The sequence below is a fragment of the Mustela nigripes genome, chromosome 6 (genome assembly GCF_022355385.1).
Source record: "Mustela nigripes isolate SB6536 chromosome 6, MUSNIG.SB6536, whole genome shotgun sequence".
Lineage (NCBI taxonomy): Eukaryota > Metazoa > Chordata > Mammalia > Carnivora > Mustelidae > Mustela > Mustela nigripes.
Window position 1 is genome coordinate 135,641,523 of NC_081562.1, and position 23,193 is coordinate 135,664,715.

Sequence of the window (23,193 nt, forward strand, 5' to 3'; positions counted from 1 at the left end):
GAGCCCGATGCGGGACTCGATCCCAGGACCCTGAGATCATGACCTGAGCCGAAGGCAGCGGCTTAACCCACTGAGCCACCCAGGCGCCCGAACAATGAGTTTTTCACTTGAGCTAGAACTTCTTTAATATCATTGGGTCCAGTTTTCTCCAGGTCTGTTTTTGAAACCTGAAGTCTGACTTCTTCCCCACATTATGTTACATCCTTATTAATGCTTTAGATGGTGGAATGGAGAGAACCCCATTAAGGGTTTCTGTGTCTGCCATTTTGATTGGTGAGTATGGCTCAGAGAACCAGGTTAAGACACATCGTGATTGTGCTGTGGGATCTTGGATGGGTGTAAACTAGAGATAGTTGAGGACTGATAAGCACAGGATAATTGACTTCCAGAGGCAAGAAATCTGAGCCATATCAGGAGGGGAACCTGTAGTATTGTCCAGTGATGTGTTGCCTTCATGTCTGACAACTATGAGGTCAGGAGAGCCTTAGTAAGATTCAAGCTTTTGTTCGGGTTTGCTGTTAAAGTTGGAGTGCTGCAACTGAGCTTGGCAAATTCTGGGGAAGAGCTACAAAAATTAATGAAAGTTTGGAAGGCCGGTTCTATAACTTAAAGGTACTCCTGGGTCCTAGATTTCTTTACCAAGATGAACTACAGCTTAATCATAGCATCCAAGTATATGAATGATGACATTTATATGTTTGTTCAAGGTAATATTTATTAGCTACTGTGGAGGCATGAAGATGATGTGTTCCTGCAGTGATATTCTCTATTTCCAGCTAAGGTGGGCTGAGGGAGAAAAAGTGAAAAGCCCAAGTCGGAGTCAAAATAGACATAGCTGTTGAGAAATATTGAGTATTAGGGTTCTAGGAACCTAGTCACATGGTAAGAGACTGTTCAAGGACTAAGAAGAATAGTGTATTTAGGGGGATGATTTAAGTATAGCAGAGGTTTCTGATGCAAAGTCATAAAGACCTTTCTAGCCTGAGAATTCTAGGATGCTTTCTTTACCATTGGAAGAGACAGAACACTTGAATCTGGCAGTTGTGACTGCATTGTTCTCAAGTCTGTCATCTGATCACTGACTTGTCCCAGATTTCATACAGAAATACAGTTCCTACCTGCTTCTCTACCCACCCACCCCCAAAAAAATCCCACTGGAATTTTTCCTGGGATTGCAACAGTTCTCTTGTTTAATTCCTGGAAAATGGATACCTCTACAGCATCAGGCCTCTAAGCCATGACTATGGTATACCTTTCTGTTTTTTAGGGTTTTAATGTTTTTCAGCAGAATATTACAGTTTTCACTATAGAGATCTTACACATCTTTCTCTAGATTTATCCCTAGGTATTTGATGTTGTTTGATGCTGTTGTAAATGGCATCATCATCTGAGCCCCTTGAATACACACCCAGGAACATCTGTCCACATTCTTGGGCATGAGAAGTGATGTAATCAGTTTCTTCTTCCCAGGGCATCAGTGGGCCTTGTCAGAACCTATCAAGGAAAACATGTTTAACAGCTTCATTGCTGGAAACCCACTTTAGGAGCCAAACAGTGCAGCCCTGAAAGTGTTCTTTTGATCCAACCTAAATTCCTCCAGTTGGCATTCTTGCATATTTCCTTTTGTGTTTCCTTCACAGTTTGCCTTCCCCCAAGATTTCATATCTAGCAGTCTGCTGTTTGAATCATCATGCAGATATTTCCACCCTGAGTGGTAAAATATGTATAACTTTCATCAGGAGGGAAATTGTTCATGACACAGTATTAAGTTATAAATACATATAATGAAAATCAAAATTTATTTTTAAAATATGTGCGCTTTGATAAAAAAAAAAGATCAAAAGAATACACAGAAGTGGTTATCTCTGGGGGACTTATTTATAGACTATTTCTATACAGGTCTCCATTTTCAAAATTTTTATGACAAGCATGCATCATCTTTGAACTAAGCCAAAAATAAGCATTCTTAAATGGAAAAAAAAAGAGAGAATTAAAACTATGTATTAAAATTACTGGCCTGAATTTTAACTTTCCCCTTCACTGCATACATCTTATTAAGATATGCTAGTGAAAAGCAAACAGGTATGCCATGTATCTTCAGATTATCAAGAAAGAGAAACTTCTTTTCCAGGCATGTCAGTTTTCCTGCCATTTATAGTGAGCTATAAATTCCACTAAGTGCCAAGAATTTGCTCCTTGGCCCTGGGACTCCGCAGCACCCGCTTTGTGCCCCCCTCCCCTGACTTCTGGGTAGGTCCCACCTCCACGGCATGGGCTCCAGTGACGTGCTCCACAGTCCAGATATGGGTCCCCTGTCCGCTGTTCTAGTAACCCCACTGTTTATTGACAGGTTCTCAGGAATCCGATAGCTCTCAGTCGGCCAAGAAGGACATGCTGGCCGCCTTGAAATCCAGGCAGGAAGCGCTGGAGGAAACACTCCGCCAGCGGCTAGAGGAACTGAAGAAACTCTGTCTTCGAGAAGCTGTAAGCAGTTCACATTCTGTGTGTGTGTGTGTGTTCTTCTGTCTTCACGTTTTTATGAAAAGCAAAGGTGGGGATTGCACAGTGAGCATCAGCGGAGGGCAGGACCACTTCTGAAGCACAAATGTGGGAATCCCAACCCCTACAACATGCCCTGTTATGAACAGGAAGAGTGGACCTTAGTGAAATGCGACCATCGCGGGTAGAGTTGCTCTGCTCGAACCCTCATTGGGACCCCACTGGAGACCAAATGACAAGTAATCATGGAGGTCCCTCCTGTATGCAACATAGTTTATAAAACGTCACTTCCTGTGGTGTTACCTCCTTGGACATACTGGCTTGCCACCAGCTTCCTAAAATTTGTGCCCGAGTTTATTGTCATGGTGCTTTTGTTTCTCTTGAGGATAATTCACACTGATCTTGGGGAATCCTATGGAAAAGCCTCAGTGGGGATGAACAAGGGAACGAAGATTTCGCTTGGTATACAATCCCCTTTCAAACTCATGATCTGGTGCTTCCCTTTTTTAAAATGAGGTCTCAGCCTAGGGATGTTTTTAATTTTATGCAAAGCAAGCCTTCCTCAAGCCCGTGTACACACTGGTCTTGTGTCACCAGGGGGTTTAGATGCTGTGGCCCGCCACTTTTGTTTGCTGGAATATCTGCTTCCACCTTCTCCTGTTCATTCCATGACTGTTAGCATGTTTGAAAAGTTGATTTGGTCATGCAACACACATGCGGGGGGGGGGTATGCACACACGCATGAGCACGGGTTCGCACACAGACGCTATCGGGTGGGAGCCCTCGGGAGAGCGGCTGTGCTCTGCGTGATGTCACACAGAGCTCTGGTGGTCAGCAGCTCGGAATAGGAAGCAAAACAGGTTCCTGAGCTCAGTTGAAGAGAGTAATTTCCTCTGCCCCCAAATCCCAGTGCCTTGCCCCAGGAAGCATGAAACAAGGGGCTATAGAATGGGATCGTATTACATTTCAACTTGACTTAATTAGGCTCTGGGCTGATTTCAGCAGCCCCGCACCAGCACAAATCCCCCACAGAGCTCCAAAAAGCAGCCGGCCTGGCCAGGATATGTGCTGAGACTCTCTCAATATTAGTAACCTTTTCATAATCTCCTGAAAGCAGTGAATAAAGGAGAGCTTGGGTGTCTGCATTTAATAATTTGCATAAGACTAGTTTTGTTTTTAATAAAGGAAACATCCCTAAACCCAGCAGGGAATCCGCATCAGAAAGCTGGAGAAACATGTCAAGGCAGGGTTAGCCTGTGTTACAAAGGCCTCCCTGTCTCTCTCGAAATAAAAGCAAAATAAGGAAAACAAAGCTCCCACTTCTTAGAGCGTTGACACCAGAAAACAGAACTTGAGTGGAAGGAGTCGCCTCTCTGGGGGCAGGGGCCCTGGGGGCTGATTGCTTGGTGTCACTCAGCCAGTCTGCAGACTCCCCCAGAGGGAAGTGGTGGGGGCGGGAGACCCTTCTTAGTAAGGGTCTCGCTCTTTCTCTGGGTCAGTATGGAGAAGTGCTGTTTGTCTGCTGGGGAATGGGGTGCCCAGATGCAAGAGAGTGAGCTGAGCCTGTGGCTTGGGTGTAAGCTATGCCAGAACAGAAGGGAGCAGGCCGACCCCCTCTGCAAGCGCCAAAGCGAGCTCCTCCTCCTCTGTGGCTCTGGTTATCTGTGAAGGCAGATTAAATATGGAGAACCCAGTACCTTCTAGGGGGTGCTGGAAAATCAGTAGCCTTGCATTCTTAAAGTAGTCTGTTTCAAAACTGCAGACACGTTAGTTATTAAGTCAATGGTCTGTTCATATTCCCCTCCTTTTTGTAAGTTTCAAAGTAGAAAGGAAAAGCTCTAACCATATAAAATCCACAGTGTGTTATGTTATTTATAGACCAGCTTCTAGGGGAGTAGATAAAAATGTTGCAGAATAAACACATAACTACTCTGGAGACATTTGAACCACATTTTTTTTTTTTACAAAAACAGGGAAGAAAATTGCAGAGCATTTCATACTCAACAGTTGGCCATTATGTTCAGAAACACTTACACTGGGGAGTAAAAAGCCCAAGAGTTCATTTCCTGGTGGCCTAACCCAGGCGAGAGGCCCAGGAGAGTGAGCGATGGCTGTGTTTGTGCATGCCAGTTGCTCGCTGTCTCTCTCTCTCTCTCACAAATACACACACACACTGCGCACATATACACATACAGCCCAGTGTATATACACACAAACATATGTATGTGCACACTCCCTATTACACACAACTCAGTGCACACACACACTTTACTGATACATCCCAGAGCACACATATACAACCTAGTCTCACTCCCAGCGCACACATGCACACACACACATGCATACACACACACAGCCTAGTGCACACACACACAGTGCATGCGCCCATCCCAGTGTGCACACAAGCACTCTATGTGCACACGCAGTGGTGGGGAAAGGCGAGATCCCTCCTTCTATCAGAAGGCGGGTAAACACGTCGAATCCTGTGTTTGGGGCTTGCTCACACACTCATACTGGGCTGCCTGGCACAAAGGCTCTCTGTGCAGATGGACTGGGAGCTCCTCTGTGTCTGAGCAGCCCCGTAGGCATCGTCGGGGGACTGGAAACCCGGGGCTGGGCCTTGCCAGTGGAGGTGCACGGTGGCTCTCCCACAGGCCTCTGGCCCCTGGAGGTGACCCCGTGCACTGGAGGCCTCACCTCAACCACGTGGGTTACAAACTGATCTTTATTCCCAGACGTGACCTCTAATATGAAGCCTCGTTCTAATCCGGAATCGCTGCACAGACCTCGGCGTCTGCCAGGGTCACAGTCACTGTGGTGGTCCATCAGCGAAGTTCACGGTCATTATAGTCACACAGATTTCTAAGAGCTGGAAATGCACAATAGGTCTTTTTAAATTACTTGGTCACTGAAATGGAGTCTATTTTCAGTTTCTAGTGAAACTCTTATTTGTATACATGTAATGTTTTCTAAGCTCAGCCTGCGCCTTGAGCACCTAACCTGAGTTGAGAAATTACTATGTTCAGTTTCTAGTTTATGTAATACGCACCTTTCTTGGCTTTGCCATTTAGATACTGCTCCTCCTAAGAGCACTCATTTCAAGGACATTCTGAACTTAGATATTTGTGAGGGACTATTTGATGCAGCAGAAAGACGCAGAAACTGGACAGACCAGAGCTGTCCTATGGGCTCTGGCCCCTCCTGGCTGTGTGGTCCCACCTGGCACATAGCAGGCACGGGGGACACTTGGTAAATTAACAAATGGGTGAGATTCGGGTTTTATGATGAACGTCAATGGCGCTTTTATTTACCCAAAAGACATTTACTTTGGGGAAAACTTTTTGAAGCACATCTGTTTTACAAAGAAAGGGCTGCTCTCATAATTTTTTAGAGAAAAGAGGGGCGCCTGGGTGGCTCAGTCAGGTAAACATCTGCCTTCGGCTTGGGTCCTGATCTCAGGGTCCTGGGATAGGGCCCCGCATCAGACTCCCTGCTCAGCAAAGAGTCTGCTTCTCCCTCTCCTTCTGCCCCTCCCTCTACTCAGGCATGCGTGCATGTACTCTCTCTCCCTCTCTCTCACATAAATAAATAAAACCTTAAGAGAGAGAAATGAAATTGCATTTCAGGAGCCCTTAGATGTATTGCTAAAGGTGACAATTTCAAGCCTACGCACTGAATCTAGGCTTTGAAGCCAGTGCGTGTGCATGCATGAGTCCTAGGAACCGAGCCCGTGCTGTCTTCTGATTTCTGTTCTCGTGGTGTTGCTCGTATTCAGGAGCTGACAGGCAAGCTGCCCGTTGAATATCCCCTGGACCCAGGGGAGGAACCACCCATCGTTCGAAGAAGAATTGGGACAGCCTTCAAGCTGGATGAACAGAAAATCCTGCCCAAAGGAGAGGTGTGTTTTTCTTGATCTTGCTGGATTCTCTCACTTTAGCCATATTTCCCCCAAATATTGAGGCATCCATGTTTTCTGTAACAGGGTCTTCCTTCTACCCAATACCAAAGGCCATTTCCCCTTCCTCCCCAGAATCTTCCATTCTCCCTTTTAGGTTAGCTGCTCAGTCAGCGTGGAGCTCCCCTTGGTCCGATTTGTTCGCTCGCATGAGTAGGCATTTCACTTTCTGGGGAAGTTGTTTGTCCAACATGATAGGCCTGTCGGAAGCAGCAAAGTGAAGCTTGGGAGAACATCCCAGACACTCAGGGGTACCTGTCTTTTTAATGGCCTTCCGGCTCTTTGTTACTCAGAGCCCAGCCTCCTGTGGGAGGAAACAACCAAAGGAGAAAGAAAGGTCTTGCCTATAGGCACAGGGCTGCTGTTGACTGGGGAAGGACCGTAGGGCTTTGCTGCTAACACTGCTGCCAGCAGATGAGCTAGATGCTGGGCTGTCCTGATGTCATTCGTCTGCATTTGGAGGAGCCACTGAAGCATTGCTCATTTATCACCTCCGACACTAAAAGTTGCTGGGGGCTAGGGCTGGAGAGTCCAGATTCCAGGAGGTATGGGGACTTGGGTCTCCCTCTGGTTAACAAGCTCTCCAGCCTCAGACCGAGAGAGTCGAGGCCACGTAACCCTGTAGGCCTCAAGGTCACCTCTTCGTGGATTTATTGAGTGAAGCTACAAATTAAATGCTACAAATTAAAATGCTATTGAACAGAGGACTTACAAGAATACGAATCAAAGCCAAAGGGGAAGGGAAGGGAGTACCGTGGCCACGTTGAAACAGATATTCTTAGAAAAGGGACTGAGAGAAGCTGGCGTTCTTGAGTCACAGCCACAGCGGGTGAGTGTGAGGGCAGATTCAGGGGGGACGCAGGTGCCCTGCAGCCACCAGCAGGGAACCAGTCTGAGATCCCATCACAGGGCCTCAGGGCACAGGTGGATTCACCAGAGGCTTCGGGCACATCTGACGCTCAGCAGTTTTCCTCTTCTGGAAGAGGAGCTTTATAATCCTTATGTTTTGGAGTGGTCGCTAGGATTATAGGCGCTGGTGTGTGGGAAACACTTAGCTTGCTACTTGATACCTGCTCTATGCTCCGTAACTGTGAGCTGCTGCGGGTGGGGAGGAGACAGCCGAAGCAGGGGCTGCGGGTGGGCAGAGCAGGGGGGAGCGTGAGTGGGATTTAGAAGACCATCAGGTCAAGTACTTCTCAAATCCTCTGTCACCGGGATTGCCAGGGCAACTTCCACTCTTATGCTGGACAGACAGCTGGACTAAACTTTGAAGAGCAGACCCCACCTTAGCAAGAACCCACAGCCCTGAGTGCCTTCCCACCAGCAGCTCCTTCCCACACGCCAGTAAGCGAGGCCTTTCCTTCCCTAAGAGGTCCTTGTGCACCTGTCATCCTTACCTGTCCCTGCGTGTATTGGTCCGGAGTTAGTGACAGGAAGTACCCCCGAGCCGGCAGGAGCCCATGCAGGAAGAGCCCTCTAGGAAGGAAGGGCTCCCCACCCTCAGCTCTGTTGCTGCCTCTGTTTCTCCTGGGAACACACTTGACTTCCCCGTCCACACCGCAGGCAGCCATCTGGACACCCGGGGCCGGTGGCCGTGTGCCTGTCCGCTCCGGGAATGCGAACGCATCCTGGGCTCCCACGCCGGGTTGGGCCCCAGAGCCAGAGCTCTCCTCACCGCCCGGGGACAGCTGCTTCTAGCAGTGAAGCCTCACAGACCAGCCTTTGTCCTTGGTGACTTGTTTGTTTCAAGACTCCGGGCAGGCATCCATCCCCACGTTCCTCTCTCTCCAGAGAGCCAGTGCAGCCAGCACTGGAAGGACCTGGAAGGAGCTGATCGTCTCCGAAGCAGTTCTGTGTCCTCCCTGTGCTTCCCCTCCCTCCGAGTCCCCGCTCCCTCAGGCTCAAGGTGCTCAAACAGAAGGGAATCCCACTAAGTGTGTTGTGCTCCCTGCCAGCTCCGGGGCTGGCATGGGCTGCTGGGAGGCAAGCTTTGTTATGCGGCGTTAACCAAGAAGGTCTGTCCATCCCCATAAACACGGGGATGGGTCCCTCGCAGTGGGTTGGTGGGTTGGTCCCTTCCTGTCAGATGTTTGCAGAGAGGCGGGCCACCTGCAGGCCATCCCCGTCCATCTGCCCAGTCCTGGCAGCCGCAGCCTCATTTCTCCTGGGGCCGAAACTGTTTGAGGATATATTCACTCATTTGCTTCTTCTGGCCAAAGTCAGGGGTGGCAGCCGCAGGGAGATGACGGAGGGGAGATCAGAGAATGCCCTGGGGCGTTCAGTCCCAGGAGTGGGACCCCAGCTCCTCTGCTCTCCTGTCGCGCCTCACAGCCCAGCACTGCTGCCACCGGGCAGGTGTGAGGACCGCTGGACGTTGGAGAACGGGCTTCCAAAAGAGATCTGCGGAGTGGGGTACATCCCACCATGAGGGGCTCAAAATATGAGAGACAGAGGGCCCATGTGAGCCCCCTGCTGGCAAACCCATGGAAGCCTGCTCTGGAAGCAGTGGTGCCTCCCCGTCCAAGGTGGCAGGGAGACGCCACCCAGACAGGCTCTGATTTCCCCGAGGGTCTGGTCTTCGTGACCCTTGCTGTGGAGACCAGAGAGATGAAGCCGAGTGAGCCCATGCCTCCGCCTGCTGCGGGAAAGCTCTGCTTCTCGCCGGTGCTGCCCATGTAGTGACCAGCACTCGTCTCCTGAATGTAACAGGGGCCAAGGGTCCCGAAAGTGGGACTGCCGGAGATTTTAGGGAAGGGCCACTGCGGGGTCAGGAAGGTTGGGGCTGGGACCTGGGAGTGCTGGTTTCCTGGTAGGAGAGTCTCCCTAAGAGTAGGGCGCGCTGGCCTTGGGGCAGGGCCCAGGAGGACAGTGCCTCCCTCAGCTGCTCCCTGAGTCGTGTCCCTCAAAGTGTCAGCAGCCTCCTCTCCCTCCCACAGGAAGCCGAGCTGGAACGCCTGGAACGAGAGTTTGCCATTCAGTCCCAGATTACGGAGGCTGCCCGCCGCCTCGCCAGTGACCCCAATGTCAGCAAAAAACTGAAGAAACAAAGGAAAACCTCTTACCTGAATGCACTGAAGAAGCTGCAGGAGATTGAAAATGCCATCAACGAGAACCGCATCAAGTCCGGGAAGAAGCCCACGCAGAGAGCTTCTCTAATCATCGCAGGTCCGTGCTAAGCCCGCTCCCCACTGGGGCATCGGGACCCAGCCCCGGGAGCGGGGCCAGAGCTGGCTGCCTGTGGGATCTGAGCGAGCCATTGAACCACCCTGGGCCTTAGCTTTTTTTTTTTTTTAAATCCGTAAAGCGAAGCTAGCCAAGGCCCGATACCAAATGAGAGCAACAAAGGGAGGTCGGGTCCACAGAGGAGGGGGAGTGCACGGTCAGAGTGTCCTGATCACTCCTTAGTGCCCCGTGGAAGAGCCCGCAGCCCTGGGCCGCACACTCTCCCCCGCCCTCACCAGGAGCCGGGCTGAGCTCACCCAGCTGGTTCAGCCTCGCTGGAGTTGCCCAGGCTCTGACCTCCTCAGGGACCCGAACGCCTTACCCACATCTGGATGGCTGGGGCACGCGGCAAGCCGGCACCCCCACTGAGCCTCTGTCCTCAGAGCCACTCCAAGGGCCCCTGACCTGGAGCCAAAGCCGGGGAGGCTGCAGCTGCTCCTCTCTGACTCTCTAGCCCCCCAAGCTCAGGTCAGCAGGGGTTAGGAATCTGGGTGATTCTATGTGGTAAACACTAGCAAGAAATAGCCCTGAATCCACCAACACCACCAAGTCCCCCAGCGGTTACAGACCTCTTTTTCCGTGTTTAGCGGACTCCGTACATGTCAAGTGTCCTTTCATAGTTGACACGTTGAAAACACTTTGGCTCTAGGAAGACCAAAAGTAGAACAGAGGTTCGAGGGGCTGGGGGAGGAGGAGCGGGGAGTCAGAATTTGATGGGTATGAGTTTTGTTTGGAAAAATGAAGAAGTTCAGGAGACGATGGCGGTGCTGGTTTCACAAGAATGCAGATATGCTTAATGCCCCTGAACTGTGCGGCTCACGGCGGTCAAAATGGTAAATTTTATGTTATGTATGTTTTACCACAATTATATATATTACATATATATGTAATAATAATATCTAATTCATGAAATATAATTGGGCAACCTTAAAATGTGGGCTTACTCGGGAAGCCACGCTGTACTGCAAACTCCCAAGGCACCAAAGTCAAGGTTCTCTGTCCCCTAGTTGCTCACAGTCCACCAAGTAACACCAATAAAGTGACTTCCTAGTTGAGGAAAACCAGAGAGAGGCCATAAAAAAATCCTTTCCCTCTAGGAAATTTGGAGTAACTGTCTTTCCCCATCCTGCCCCGTTGTCCCTGGCCAAGACTTTGTCCGTTCGTCACCCACTTCTGAACACAGCAGCAGCCAGCCCTGGTCTGTGTGATGCCTCTTTGGGGACTCATTGTGGCCCTCAAAGGCCCTCGGGGAGTCGCAGCTCTGTGGGAGCACCCAGCATGGTCACCTGAGCTGAGTTTGGGGTCGGGGGTCCTGTCCCTGGCCGGCCACGGAAGAACCAACTTCCCCAGCCCGCCCGGCGAAGTCTGTTCTGTGAGCCCTGCCACCAGAGTCTGTGTTCAGATCTGTGCCTGTCCCCCCTGGCGCAGGGTCCCACCCAGGTTTGCAGCCTTTTTTTTTTTTTCCTTAACTGTTCAAGAATATATCTTCTTTATTTTGCTGCATCCTTTAAATACGGTTTCTGCTGCACTCGAATTAGAGGAATAATTGTAGTGCTCTGTAGTTCCTTAGCCTGGTGTTTTATTTCAAGAGCTAAAACCCTAAACTTGGAACTTTCAGACCTGAGACTTCTGGCTCCTTTTTCCAAGAGAGCAGAGCTACTGCAGACAAACCACTCCTCCCTAGGTGGCCCTCAGTTTCCCCAGGTGTTAGAGAGGAAGGATTATTTGGCTCCCTCTTGGGCGCGTCTTCATGGTTAACTAGTATCCATAAAAATAAGCCTTGGAGAGAGAGAAGCTGTATTTAGCAGCTTGTTTTCACTACTAATGACTTAAGAGGTTTATGGAGAAGACATTTATGGCCATAAGAGCAAAGCCAAGTTCCTCACCCTAGTTTGGCGTGTGTAGAATAAAGAGCAGTTTTCTTTCTTTGGTCCAGTTGGAACACGCCCTGAGATTGGGCCGGGACAGTGACGCAGCTTAACCAGGCCCAGGCGGCCTTTATCTTGGTTATTAAGCTACTCAGCACTGCCAGTCCCAGGGAAGCAAGAGCGCAGACAGACAGACAGAGACACTGGGGCACAGTGTAGCGTCAGGAGTAGGGAATGACCCACCCCAGGGACTGTCCAAAGAAATGCCAGCCAGCACTTTTATTGTGTTTCAGGCGATCCTTCTGATCAGAAAGAGGACATGATGGTTCTAAACTCACGATTTTTACAGAGAGGGCTCTGTCTGGGGGAATGTGTGAAACTCATAGACTTTTGCCTTTTATCTTCTCAGATGGAAATATTGCCAGTGAAGACAGTTCCCTCTCAGACGCCCTTGTGCTAGAGGACGGTAGGTTGTCCGTTTCCTGCTTCAGAACTCGGGCCCAGAGTAAACAGGCATTGGGCTGCGTGTCTCCGGGCACAGCTGGGTGGAAAGGCAAGAGCCAGGCCCGGGTGGCAGCCGGGTGCTCCGTGAGTCCCTCATCCCCGGCGCTCACGTGTGCGGTTGGGAGCAGGTGGGCGCAACGTCCACTCATGTCTGTTGGAATTGGAGTATCTTCGGTGGCCCTGAGGTAGTGGATAAGGTGACAGACCATGAACGGTGTTCTGGGTTGTGGTTGCCAACACCACATTTGTAACTAAACACCGCGTGCAGCCGCCTTTTGATTTTTCATCATTTCTGGAGGAACGACATGGACTTTGGCTGGATCACAAGTCAAAGATGGAAACCTACTAGAAAAGCCCGGGGTTGGCAGGAAGCAAAGCAGCCCTCCACATCGTCCTGAGAAATAGTGAAGTTGGAAGAGATGATGTCCCTTTAGATTGCTAGTCAGGCCTTGAAACTATCTTGCTCTTTTCCATTGACCTCTGAAAGCCCAGCGGTTATCAGGATATTTTCTTGGGAAATTCTTAGAAAAACAGAACTGATCCCCCGTACCCCAGCCCGCGAGCTCACCTCCACCACATGTGGGGGAAGAAAGAATTCCAGGCACGGGACCATCTTTGAGAATGTTCCTGTGGGTTTAAACCAACCCTTGGCCAGGACTTAAATGATATGGAAATAGATTAAGTGGCACTTAATTTGTTTTGCCCTTGAGGGAAACCACCTGTGGGCAGTGCTAAGAAGCTGTTCACACAGAAAATATAAAACGATCTGCCCAGTGCAGAGTCGTGGTGATCACTGCGAGGCTGGTAATAGTGCCACTGATGGGGGGAGAGGCTGGCAGGTTATTTTCCCGGTGATCTTGGCCTTGCTGTTAGTGATCAGGTCATAGTATTTTTATTGTCAGCATCGTTACACGGGCGGGGATGAGGCCAGGTTGCAGGGGAGCAGGGAGAAGCGTTTTGCATGTGGGAGATCCAGCCCTGGTTCTGGCCTCTGGGCTGCAGTCTCTCCAGAGGAGGGAGCACGGACCATTTAGTGAGATTCCACGGTAAGAGAAGAGTTGGGGGACCTGCCTGTTGTGAGCTAATGTGGATGCCCCATGGGCGATTAGTCTCCAGACCCCCAGGCCCCCTGAGGGCATTACTGCCTCACCTGGACCCCCACTCCCACTGCAGGCTTGCCCCTTCTAGGGGCTCTTGCCTTTACTGATTTGAGGAGAGGGTACGTAATAGAGTCCCAGATCGGGGATGGAGAATTAAGCTATGATTAAGAACACTGGTGGGTGGTGGATGGAGCCAAGTGGAAGGTGGTTGGAGTTCCTGAGGTTTGCTTCTGTGGATTTTTTTCCCTTCACACTCCCCCCTCTGCCATCACAGTGAACCCTGAATTCTTCCTCCCTCCCTCTGCTCACCGCTGCTCCCTCACACCCCCACCATTCTCCACGCTGGATATCTCCCTCTCCCTCACCCCTGCCTCATTGCCTCATCCCTCTCCCTGCCTTGCCTGCTCTGAACCCTGCTAGCTGACCGGCTCTCAAACATGATTTTCATTCTGACACATTCATGCTTGCAAAGTTGCAAATTCCCATTCCTTAGTCAGAACCAAGGTCCCCTGTCCGCTGGGGCACCCGGGTCATCTCGGGGGGCACAGCAGGTCAGCTGCCCTGGCCCCTGACAGGAGCTCCCCACTGTCTCCCTCCTCCTCACCAGCCACCGTCCCAGCTGGATGTGGCCCTGGGCTCTTCCCTTCCTCCTCTCTGCCCGTCCACTGCTGACTTCCCCTCAGCACATCGGGTGCAAAGGATCGTGACTCCCCTGAGGGCAGGGAATAGTCTTCCATTTGGTTAGTATCTGTAGCCCGTCTCCTTCCAGAAGAACCTAAGGCAGGTCTGAGAGGGAAATCTCCAGGCACACATTAAAGGACCATAGCGATCTGAGGAAAGCAGAGAGGGGGAACCCCAGAGCCACCAAAAGATCATGACCCTCGACATACATACCTGTCATTTCTTCTAACAAGTATTTACTGAGCCGTCAGAATACACATAATACACATCAAGTATTTATTGCTGGGTGCCATCACTCTAGGCACTGAGGTTGTAGACGTGAACAAAAGAGAACCCTCACAGAGCTAAAATTTCTCCAGAGCAAAATAGACACCTAGGGTCTGCCGAGAAACAACTTGACGATATAATCAGGACGCCATCATTCGCGGTGGGTCTTTATGGAATTCGGGCTTCACTCGGTCTGTAGCTAACATGAAGTCAAACTCCTCTCCCTGCCCAGTGCTGCTTGAAATGTCAGTGTGGTTTGTTCTGTTTGGACTGGTCTTGGCAAGTGGGGAAGCCTGGGGTGCTCTCACCCAGCGCACCCCGTCTGCGGGGCAGGGGAGGACGTGGGCGGGGGTGGCGGGTCTGTCTGGGTCGGCGGGAGGGACCCTTGCTCAGTTCGTCTCTCTCCATCTCTGCGCAGAAGACTCTCAGGTCACCAGCACACTGTCCCCCTTACAGTCTCCTCACAAGGGACTCCCTCCTCGGCCACCGTCACACAACAGGCCCCCCCCCTCCCCAGTCCCTGGAGGGACTCCGGCAGATGCACTATCACCGCAACGACTATGACAAGTCCCCCATAAAACCCAAAATGTGGAGCGAGTCCTCTTTGGATGAGCCTTACGAGAAGGTCAAGAAGCGCTCCTCCCACGGCCATTCCAGGTAAGCCGGGTCTGGGAGGCCACAGGGGTAAAAAAAAGCAAAGGCTGTCCTAAACCGCATCCACCAGTCAGTCATCCCTCCGGAGATGACCTCCCTCCCAGACGGCGGGTCCGCAGTGCTGTGCTCACAGCGCCCTCTGCTGCTGACCCTGTCAAGGTGCAGCTCCGTCCCCATAAGGACGTTCTCACAGGGCTGAAAGGTGGTGCCGTGACACGGGAGGTAACAAGGAAGTCTGGGGCGGTACTACTCTGCATGGCAAGTGAGATGCCACTCGTAGGAATCCCAAAAGTGGCTCAGAATCCAGCACCATCGTCCAACAGGATTCTGGAACTGGACAGCTGTGGTCTTAGCTGTATGTTATCAGCTTACTCAGCTGAGATTGCAGAGAGGGGTTATTGGAAGGCATTTTTGGTCCGTTTCTCTGTTTTTCTCATTTCCTTTAATTACGCCCTTTAAAGCTCCCAGTGGCTGTTCAGACAGGTAAATATTTGTCGGCTGGAAAACAGAAACTTGGTTGAGGGCAGGGACGACACAGAACAAGGCTGATGAGGGTGTTTGTCTCATACCACCATGGGGATCAGGGATGGGGACCCCCACCCACTTCTGGGGTGATGGCTGAGTACCACAATCGGAATCCGAGCGAGAGGTGGGGTGGTCCTGGGCCAGCTTTCCCGACACCAGAGCTGATGTCCGCAGCTAGGTGGCCCCCGGGAAGAGGACCAGTTGTGTCTTGGCAGTGACCAGCCTGGTGTCCTCTGGTTTGCAGCAGCCACAAGCGCTTTCCCAGCACGGGGAGCTGTGCCGAAGCCGGCGGGGGCAGCAGCTCCCTGCAGAACAGCCCCATCCGCAGTCTCCCCCACTGGAACTCGCAGTCCAGCATGCCGTCCACGCCGGACCTCCGGGTCCGGAGTCCCCACTATGTTCATTCCACGAGGTGAGTGTACCAGGCCTCGGGGCCACTTTCCTCCCTAGAGCAGATCTCCCTGGCCCCAAACTGGCCCAAAGAATGGTAAACTAGGGGCAGGCTCAAACCAGTGAGGGAGGTTCCTGTTAAAGCGAGGCAGGATGAAGAGCCGAGCAGGTGGCGGCCAGCCCATGTTAGCTACAGGACCTGTTCTTATCCCAGTTATGTTCAGTGGGCACCAGGAGTCGCCTGGAGAACCCCAAGCTTCTAGAGCCAGTGGGCATGGAGCTTCCCTTTTTTTCTTTCTTTTTTTTAAGATTTGTTTAAAATTTATTTGTTTAAGCAATATCTACCCCAACTGTGGGGCTTGAACTCAGAACCCTGAAAGGAAGAGCTGGCTGCGCTACAGAGTCGCCAGGCCCCCATGGAGGGACATTTGCTGGTCAATGTGGAGGCAGGCCAGGCTGGCCAGCTTAGAGGGAAGCATGTTGGACCCACACCAACCTCGCACTGACGCGGGCAATCTTTATTCTGTAGTCTCCACGTAGCTTCCCGCTGATGTCTCTGTTTCTCCTGGACTTCTCAGTGCTGCAAGGTGTAAGTTCATTGTAGAGCAAAAAGGACAGGCAGAAGTGAAAACGTGAATCACACTTTCTTTTTCTGAAAAGAGGCAGAACCAAAGCCACCATTCCATTTTATCAAAGCCTGATTGCCCAGGACTGTGACACGAAGGATGGATTTATACAGGATAAGATTGAGCTGTCCGGGCAAGATTATCTCCTTCATCCTTTCATGCAACAAGTATTTATCAGGTGCCTTTATGTAGCAGGTACCCCTATAGGGGTTAGAGCACTGACAAAACAGACCACACTCCAGCCCTCACTGGAGTGACATTTTAGCACCGGGGAGTCACAAGAAAGAAAAATATATGTCAAGTGGTGATAAGCACAAGGAAGAAAAGGGAACAGGGCAGGAGTCTGCGCAATGGAAAGAGAGTCTCTGTTAAGTGAAAGCATCAGAGGCAGGCAAGTTCTCTTTAATAAGATGACATTTGAGCAGAGACCTGAATGGATGGGGTAGCAAGTTCTGAGGCCATCTCGGGGAATGGCAAGGCCAAAGCCCCAGAGGCAGGCCTGCACTTGGCACATTCCCAGGAGGCCAGTTTGCCCAGAGCAGGTGATAGAGAGGGTGGGACCAGAGAGGAAACTGAGGACCGAGTCCCGGAGGGCCCCTTGCCGGGGACTTCAGGTTCTACCCTGAGTGACAGAACAGGAACTCACCTCTCCCTGGCCAGTGGGGCCACCCTGAGTCTCACACGTGTCCTAGCATTGGCCACCCCTGCAACAGAGGTGGGTGCTTGGAGTGTGGGCCCAAAAGAAGAGCGGGCACTGTAGACAAGGTAGTGGCAGGGTAAATGTTGGCACCAGGCATTCCGAAGTGCTCATGTGCCCACAGGCTTCCGTCGTAGTTTCAGGGGAACGGAAATCCATTTCTGTTGGTTTCATACTAGTATTTGGTTGAAGCCTGTGAAGAGCCTGCTGTGGGACTCTTGTTTGATCTACAAAAAGTGGGTGTTTCAGATGATTGAACATAATACTAGAAATAGGGATTCTCTTGGTTCTCTTTGTATCTATGGAAGCCCTTTCCACGATTAAAAAAAAAAAAGAGAGAGAGAGAAAAGAAAACAAACAGGCCAGGCTAGTGGCGTATTTTTTCAGAGGACACCCTTCCGTGGGTGCTGGCTCCTGTCTCAGGCCCCCCGGGGACTCAGGCATCACACGCGAGGCCGGGCTGGCTTCCAGGGATCTGCTGTCTCCTCTGGCCCCTGCGTTCACCTGTCGATGACAGGGAGAGCCCTGACTCCCAGGGCGGCCCTGCTTCTCCTCTGTCTGCTAGATGGCAGCTCCGGGCTGGGCGTTCTGCCCTTTCCCAGGTCCGAGGATGGCAGAGCCCGCTCTCCGCTCTCCGTCCCCCTCCCTCGGGCCCCACCCACCCACCCAGGCACCGTCTCCTCGCAGGTCGGTGGACCTCAGCCCCACGCGGCTGCACAGCCTCGCCCTGCACTTTAGGCACCGGAGCTCCAGCTTGGAGTCCCAGGGCAAGCTCCTGGGCTCGGAGAACGACACGGGGAGCCCCGACTTCTACACCCCACGGACTCGTAGCAGCAACGGCTCCGACCCCATGGACGACTGCTCCTCCTGCACCAGCCACTCGAGCTCGGAGCACTACTACCCGGCGCAGATGAACGCCAACTACTCCACGCTGGCCGAGGACTCGCCGTCCAAGGCGCGCGCGCGGCAGCGGCAGCGACAGCGGGCGGCGGGCGCGCTGGGCGCGGCGAACTCGGGCAGCATGCCCAACCTGGCGGCGCGCGGCGGTGGCGCGCACGGCGTCTACCTGCACAGCCAGAGCCAGCCGAGCTCGCAGTACCGCATCAAGGAGTACCCGCTGTACATCGAGGGCAGTGCCACGCCCGTGGTGGTGCGCAGCCTGGAGAGCGACCAGGAGGGCCACTACAGCGTCAAGGCGCAGTTCAAGACCTCCAACTCGTACACGGCGGGCGGCCTCTTCAGGGAGAGCTGGCGGGGCGGTGACGAGGGCGATGCGGGCCGCCTGACGCCGTCGCGCTCGCAGATCCTGCGGACTCCGTCGCTGGGCCGAGAGGGCGCCCACGACAAGGGCGCGGGTCGCGCTGCCGTGTCGGACGAGCTGCGCCAGTGGTACCAGCGCTCCACTGCCTCGCACAAGGAGCACAGCCGCCTGTCGCACACCAGCTCCACGTCCTCGGACAGCGGCTCCCAGTACAGCACCTCCTCCCAGAGCACCTTCGTGGCGCACAGCAGGGTCACCAGGATGCCCCAGATGTGCAAGGCCACGTCAGGTGAGGTGGGGGGGGGGGGGGCGCCCCCTGGCACATTCGTCCTCGTGCGGGGGGGGGGTGGGTGGAGCCAGCGGCTTGTTTGCAGGGCTTCTGGTTTGCTCAGAGTATCCTGAGTTCTAGAAACCTTGGCGTCAGACCCATGAGACTGGAGGCCTTCCAGGGGAGCCTCCCTCCTTCACGCCTGCGATGCCAGTCCGGGTTTTGCAGGAGCCATAGATCTCGGGGAACATGGGGGCAGTGCTGGGCTAACTGGCCCCCACTTCGGCTTCGGAGGTGGGAGTGCAAACCATCCCTCCAGCCACTTCCTGTAGGGACATCCAGAGAAGCTCTGTGCAGAAGGGGCTCGGGTTTTATCCAGTGCAAGGTGCACCTTCACCCTGGTTGAAGAGACACTAGTTGGAGACCCGAGGGGCCCCTTCCAGACGGCTCCTGGTGCTGGGCTTCGGCGCCAGGGCCCTGGGATTCGGGGGTGTCCCCTGGGTGGGGCTGAGGACAGCTGTGGGCTCCAGTGCCAGAGCTCAGCCCCAGCTGCTCTGGAGATCCCCTCTCCGTGATGTTAGGAATGTGACCGGAGGAATTTTTGTAGTATCAAGATGATACTACATCTTGAAAACTTTCCTAACCTGATTAAGAGTTACTTTCTATTCTTGTACTAAGTACTGGGCAGGGCCAGAGTGAACACCATCACTGCTGGCTTCAGAGGCTACTTTCTCTTCCCAGCTCCTGCCTGGGAAACAACAGTGTGACAGTGGCCATCAGTGCTCAGCAGTGAGGGGCAGGGCTCTCAGCACACACACAGGGCAGGGAGGTGGGGGCATGGCCAGGAGGCTCTGCTCAGACTGACCATAGGGAAAGAAAAGGGAGGAGGTTGAGACATAGTAAAATGATTTTAAAAAATGGAAGAATAAAATGAGAGTGAGTAGTCAACAGAAGGAACTCCAAGTCAGGATCTGGCTTGTGACGGGCGTTAGATGAGGGTAATCGGGGGAAAGACAGAAAAGGGGGTTCACCTTTGGGGAACAGGAAGGGATTCTTGGGACCTGGAATGAGTGGGACAAAGAGGAGGGACGGGCCACCAGCCTGGGTGCACCAGGGCTCACAGCTCCTGCCTTCTGTCCCCGTTGACTCATTCATTATGGCCCATCGACCAAATGACAAGTTCCCGAGATGAGAATAGAGTGATTCAGGCAGCCATGAGAGAACCATGGTCCTCGCCCCTCTCCACGTTCCTCCTTCATCTGTTACGGAAGCCCGGCGAAATGTGCCTTGGACTCTCCAGGTGGATTTTGGGAAGGAACAAATGAATACATTACATCTTACCATTTAAAGAGCTCGAGCCTCTGGAATGGCCTTAGCAGCTGCCAGCTGATGGGAACAGTGGTTTCTGTTCTGTCAAAACGGTAGCGCTTGCCTGGTAGATTGGCTTCCTGGACAGAGATTCGGTAGCTCTCCAGGAGCGTATGGTAGGTGACAATTCAAAGCAGCGTCTCTGAGGGTTACTGATGAGAAAGATTCCGTTCCCAGGAAGGCAGAGGATGCGTTCCAGGAGGATTTACTTTACATGAATTTTTCTAGCTAGAAAAATGCCACCCGTATCCATACACTAGTAGTCAAATTTGGATGAGCTTTCCTATAGAGGCCCTGCACCCTTGGACGTGTCCTCAAGTGGTCAGTTATAGGCCTGAAACAAGGAGCAAGTGCTGGCCATCTTTCTGGAAGTTCTCTGTTCATAGCACTGTTTTAACAATGGGGCCACATCTGAGGATGCCCAGAGGCCTCTCTCCCTGGTGTCCAGAGAGACGGGCTCTTCCTGGGGCTTCAGATTCCCTGCCACAGTGGGGGCTGTCGCCATTCCTGTGGCCACTTCCCAGTGCGGAGCTGGAGCCTAGGAGCCCCAGGTCAGCTGGACCTGGAATGGAGCCGCATGGTTTGAGGATGAAAATGGAACTGGTCAAACGTGGGGGGAGGGTCGGCATCTCCCCACTGTGACCCTTCTACGGGGTCATATCTGGGTTTTCTGGAAGGAAGTTCACCTGAGTTGTGTGTGAGCCCTGTCTCTTCTGGGTCCCCTCTCTGCAGCTGCCTTACCTCAAAGCCAGAGAAGCTCAACACCGTCGAGTGAAATTGGAGCGACGCCCCCAAGCAGTCCCCACCACATCCTGACCTGGCAGACTGGGTGAGTCCCCCTTTCAGACTTTCCAGACTCCTCTTCCAGGCTCTAGAATGATCCTCAGCTTGTTAGTGAGGAAGGATGTAGTAACAAGTACAAGATCCTAGTGACCGAAGGGTTTGTCAGCAAACACATGGTGAGGGTGTGTTCCTGGGAAACCTCTTCCTTCCCGAAGAAGCTGCGAGAATGCTGTTCCCTCTGACCTGGCTCCTTTCCATGGCTGTTCCTTTAGACAGGCTAGGGGTCTCAGCTCCCTCTCGACACTGGTCCCAGGAACATGGGGAAGGTCGGTGCCCGAAGGTAGACTGCGCTTCTTGGTCACAGCCTTTGTATTTGTGTTCAGATGGTCTCAGGTGGACTTGCAGGGCCTGGCAAGAGGCAGAGGATCTGAGCATCAGGCACTGGGCCCTGTGCAGGCTTCACTCGCTCCCCAGGGTGTTCCGTCCAGGAACCAGGATGCTTCTGAGGGAAAGGGGCAGGAGGCTCAGAGCCCGTCTCCATCCTGGCCGGCTGCTTGTTTGTAACAAACACCGGGCACTGGGGACAGGCACCCTGAGAACCGTAAGACAAGGTCCACCCAGATGAAGCAGCATTCCGTTCCTTCTCGGGCTCCAGCGTGGGCAGAGCGCCTCTGACCTCGCAGACAGTTAGAGCTCGTGACTCCCGAAGCTCCGAGGACCGACGGAAGCTGCTGTCCTCGAGGTCCCTGCCACCTCTGTTGTTCCTCAGATGTCGCCTCGACCTGGCTGTCACGTCCTGTCGGTGACCGTGGGGTGAAGAAGCGAGGGATCCCTTGTCTGGCTTTAGTCAGGCCCCCGTTTGCTGGAGCGTCCGGGGGAAGGGTTGGCAGCTGTGCGGGAGCAGGATCGGGCGACCGTGACCGGCTCCACTGCCGGCATTTCTGGCTCCTGTGCTTGGCAGATGTTGTTTCCTTTCCTGTTCACTTATCTGTGGTGGTTTTAAGGCCTGGCTCTCTGGGGCCTTAGTGTTTGACGGAAGGGAAGGTGAGCTAATGCTTATTGAGTGCTTGCTGCGTACTCAAAGGCCAGGAGCTTTTTCTAAGGTGGAAGCGTTTGTATGTCCCTAACTGCGGCCTCGAGGGGGCAACACGCAGATCTCTGGGTTTGACAGAGGAGGGTCAGAGAAAAGCCGTGCCCTGCCCGGAGTCACACAGCCGAATGATGCTGTGTGTGTTCCCTGACCTCCGGGGTCTTGTCTTTTTCTGCCAGGCCGGTGGTTCTTGCAGTGTTGTCCCCAGACCAGTAGCCTGAGCATCTGTGGCCTGGGATCTTGTGAGAAAGGCAGATTCTGGGGCCCACCCATGACTACGAAATTAGAAACTCAGGCGTGGGACCGGGCAGTTGTGTTTGAACAAGGTTCTGAGGCTTGCTTGAGATTGCCCAGCCCTGAGCTCTGCCCCCTGCCGCCTCCTGCTCCGTCTGCCGTGGGAGAACCCGCAGTCCCAACTGCAGGGAACTTGCAACCGCTCCCATGTCTCGGTGTACCTTTGGGGCCACAGCTCTGTCCTTGTCCCAGATCATCATGACCCTCCCTTGCATCCCAGCCGCACGCCAGCTCCGTCTTGTGGGGTCAGGCAGCTGCTGCAAGGCCTCGGGCCCCAGAGTTGCACCCAGAGAAACTCCAAGAATGTTAGGTCTGCTCTCAGGATGGCACCTCCCGGGGCCAAACCCTTCCACCCAAGTAAGAACTTCAGGTTTTAGCCTGTTTGGCTCCTCCATGTTTTCTGGATCATGCCCGGTCTGCCCTGATCTGAATGTGACTGACTGACAGCCGGCCGGAAGTGGGTGAACACAACCCCAAAGGCCTACGTGGCTTGTGCTGGTCTTGCTACCTGGGTGTCACCGCAGAGCTGGTTGAGGCCTCAGGACCAAGCAGAAATCCACTGGAAACAATCTGGGTCCTTGAAGTGAACCCTTATCATGTGGAGGTGAATGATCATTAGCAACCAGTAACTACTCCCCGCGCTGTGATCAGAAAATGGGAAATGGGTAAAAAGTGCCAAAGCCTGCCTTCCTCACGGAACTGAGGAGGTCTCGGACTCACTCCAGGGGCCTGAAAGCTCTGCATGCTGGGGTTGTCTGTCACTAACACTGGGTGTGGAGTCAGCCGATCTCGCCAACGTATTAATAAGCTACTAATCATGTCTGTGTCGGTTCCTCTCTTTAACATGACCTCTCTTCTCTTCCTTCTTCTGCTTTCCTTTGTTCAGAGAAGCAACAGAAAACTCACCCATTATGGATGGGTCTGAGTCTCCAACTCACCAAAGCACTGATGAATAGAGGTACCGTAAGGGAATGTTTGGTTCTCCTCGCCCTCCTCTCCCCTTCGCTGCTCATGAGTTTGTGGTCTCACATGTGCTGCATGTGTCCCCCCTGCCCATACCGTAATTTCCAGAAGGAAACTTGTGAATGGTGTGGAAGCTGTTATTGTTATGTCTTATTTCTGGACACCCATGGAGCTCTGT

At 52.8% G+C, this 23,193-nt stretch overlaps 1 protein-coding gene across 1 annotated transcript in view; it reads left to right on the forward strand.

Annotated features, from left to right (window-relative positions):
• FRMD4A (FERM domain containing 4A) overlaps window positions 1–23,193 on the forward strand; it is a 607,134-nt gene that overhangs the window by 571,071 nt on the left and 12,870 nt on the right. The window contains 10 exon segments of the mRNA XM_059404285.1: window positions 2,351–2,484; window positions 6,275–6,397; window positions 9,391–9,619; window positions 11,954–12,010; window positions 14,515–14,597; window positions 14,599–14,753; window positions 15,520–15,687; window positions 17,676–18,538; window positions 20,618–20,714; window positions 22,939–23,010. Of these exon segments, the coding sequence (XP_059260268.1) occupies window positions 2,351–2,484; window positions 6,275–6,397; window positions 9,391–9,619; window positions 11,954–12,010; window positions 14,515–14,597; window positions 14,599–14,753; window positions 15,520–15,687; window positions 17,676–18,538; window positions 20,618–20,714; window positions 22,939–23,008 (1,979 nt within the window). The 3' untranslated portion in view covers window positions 23,009–23,010.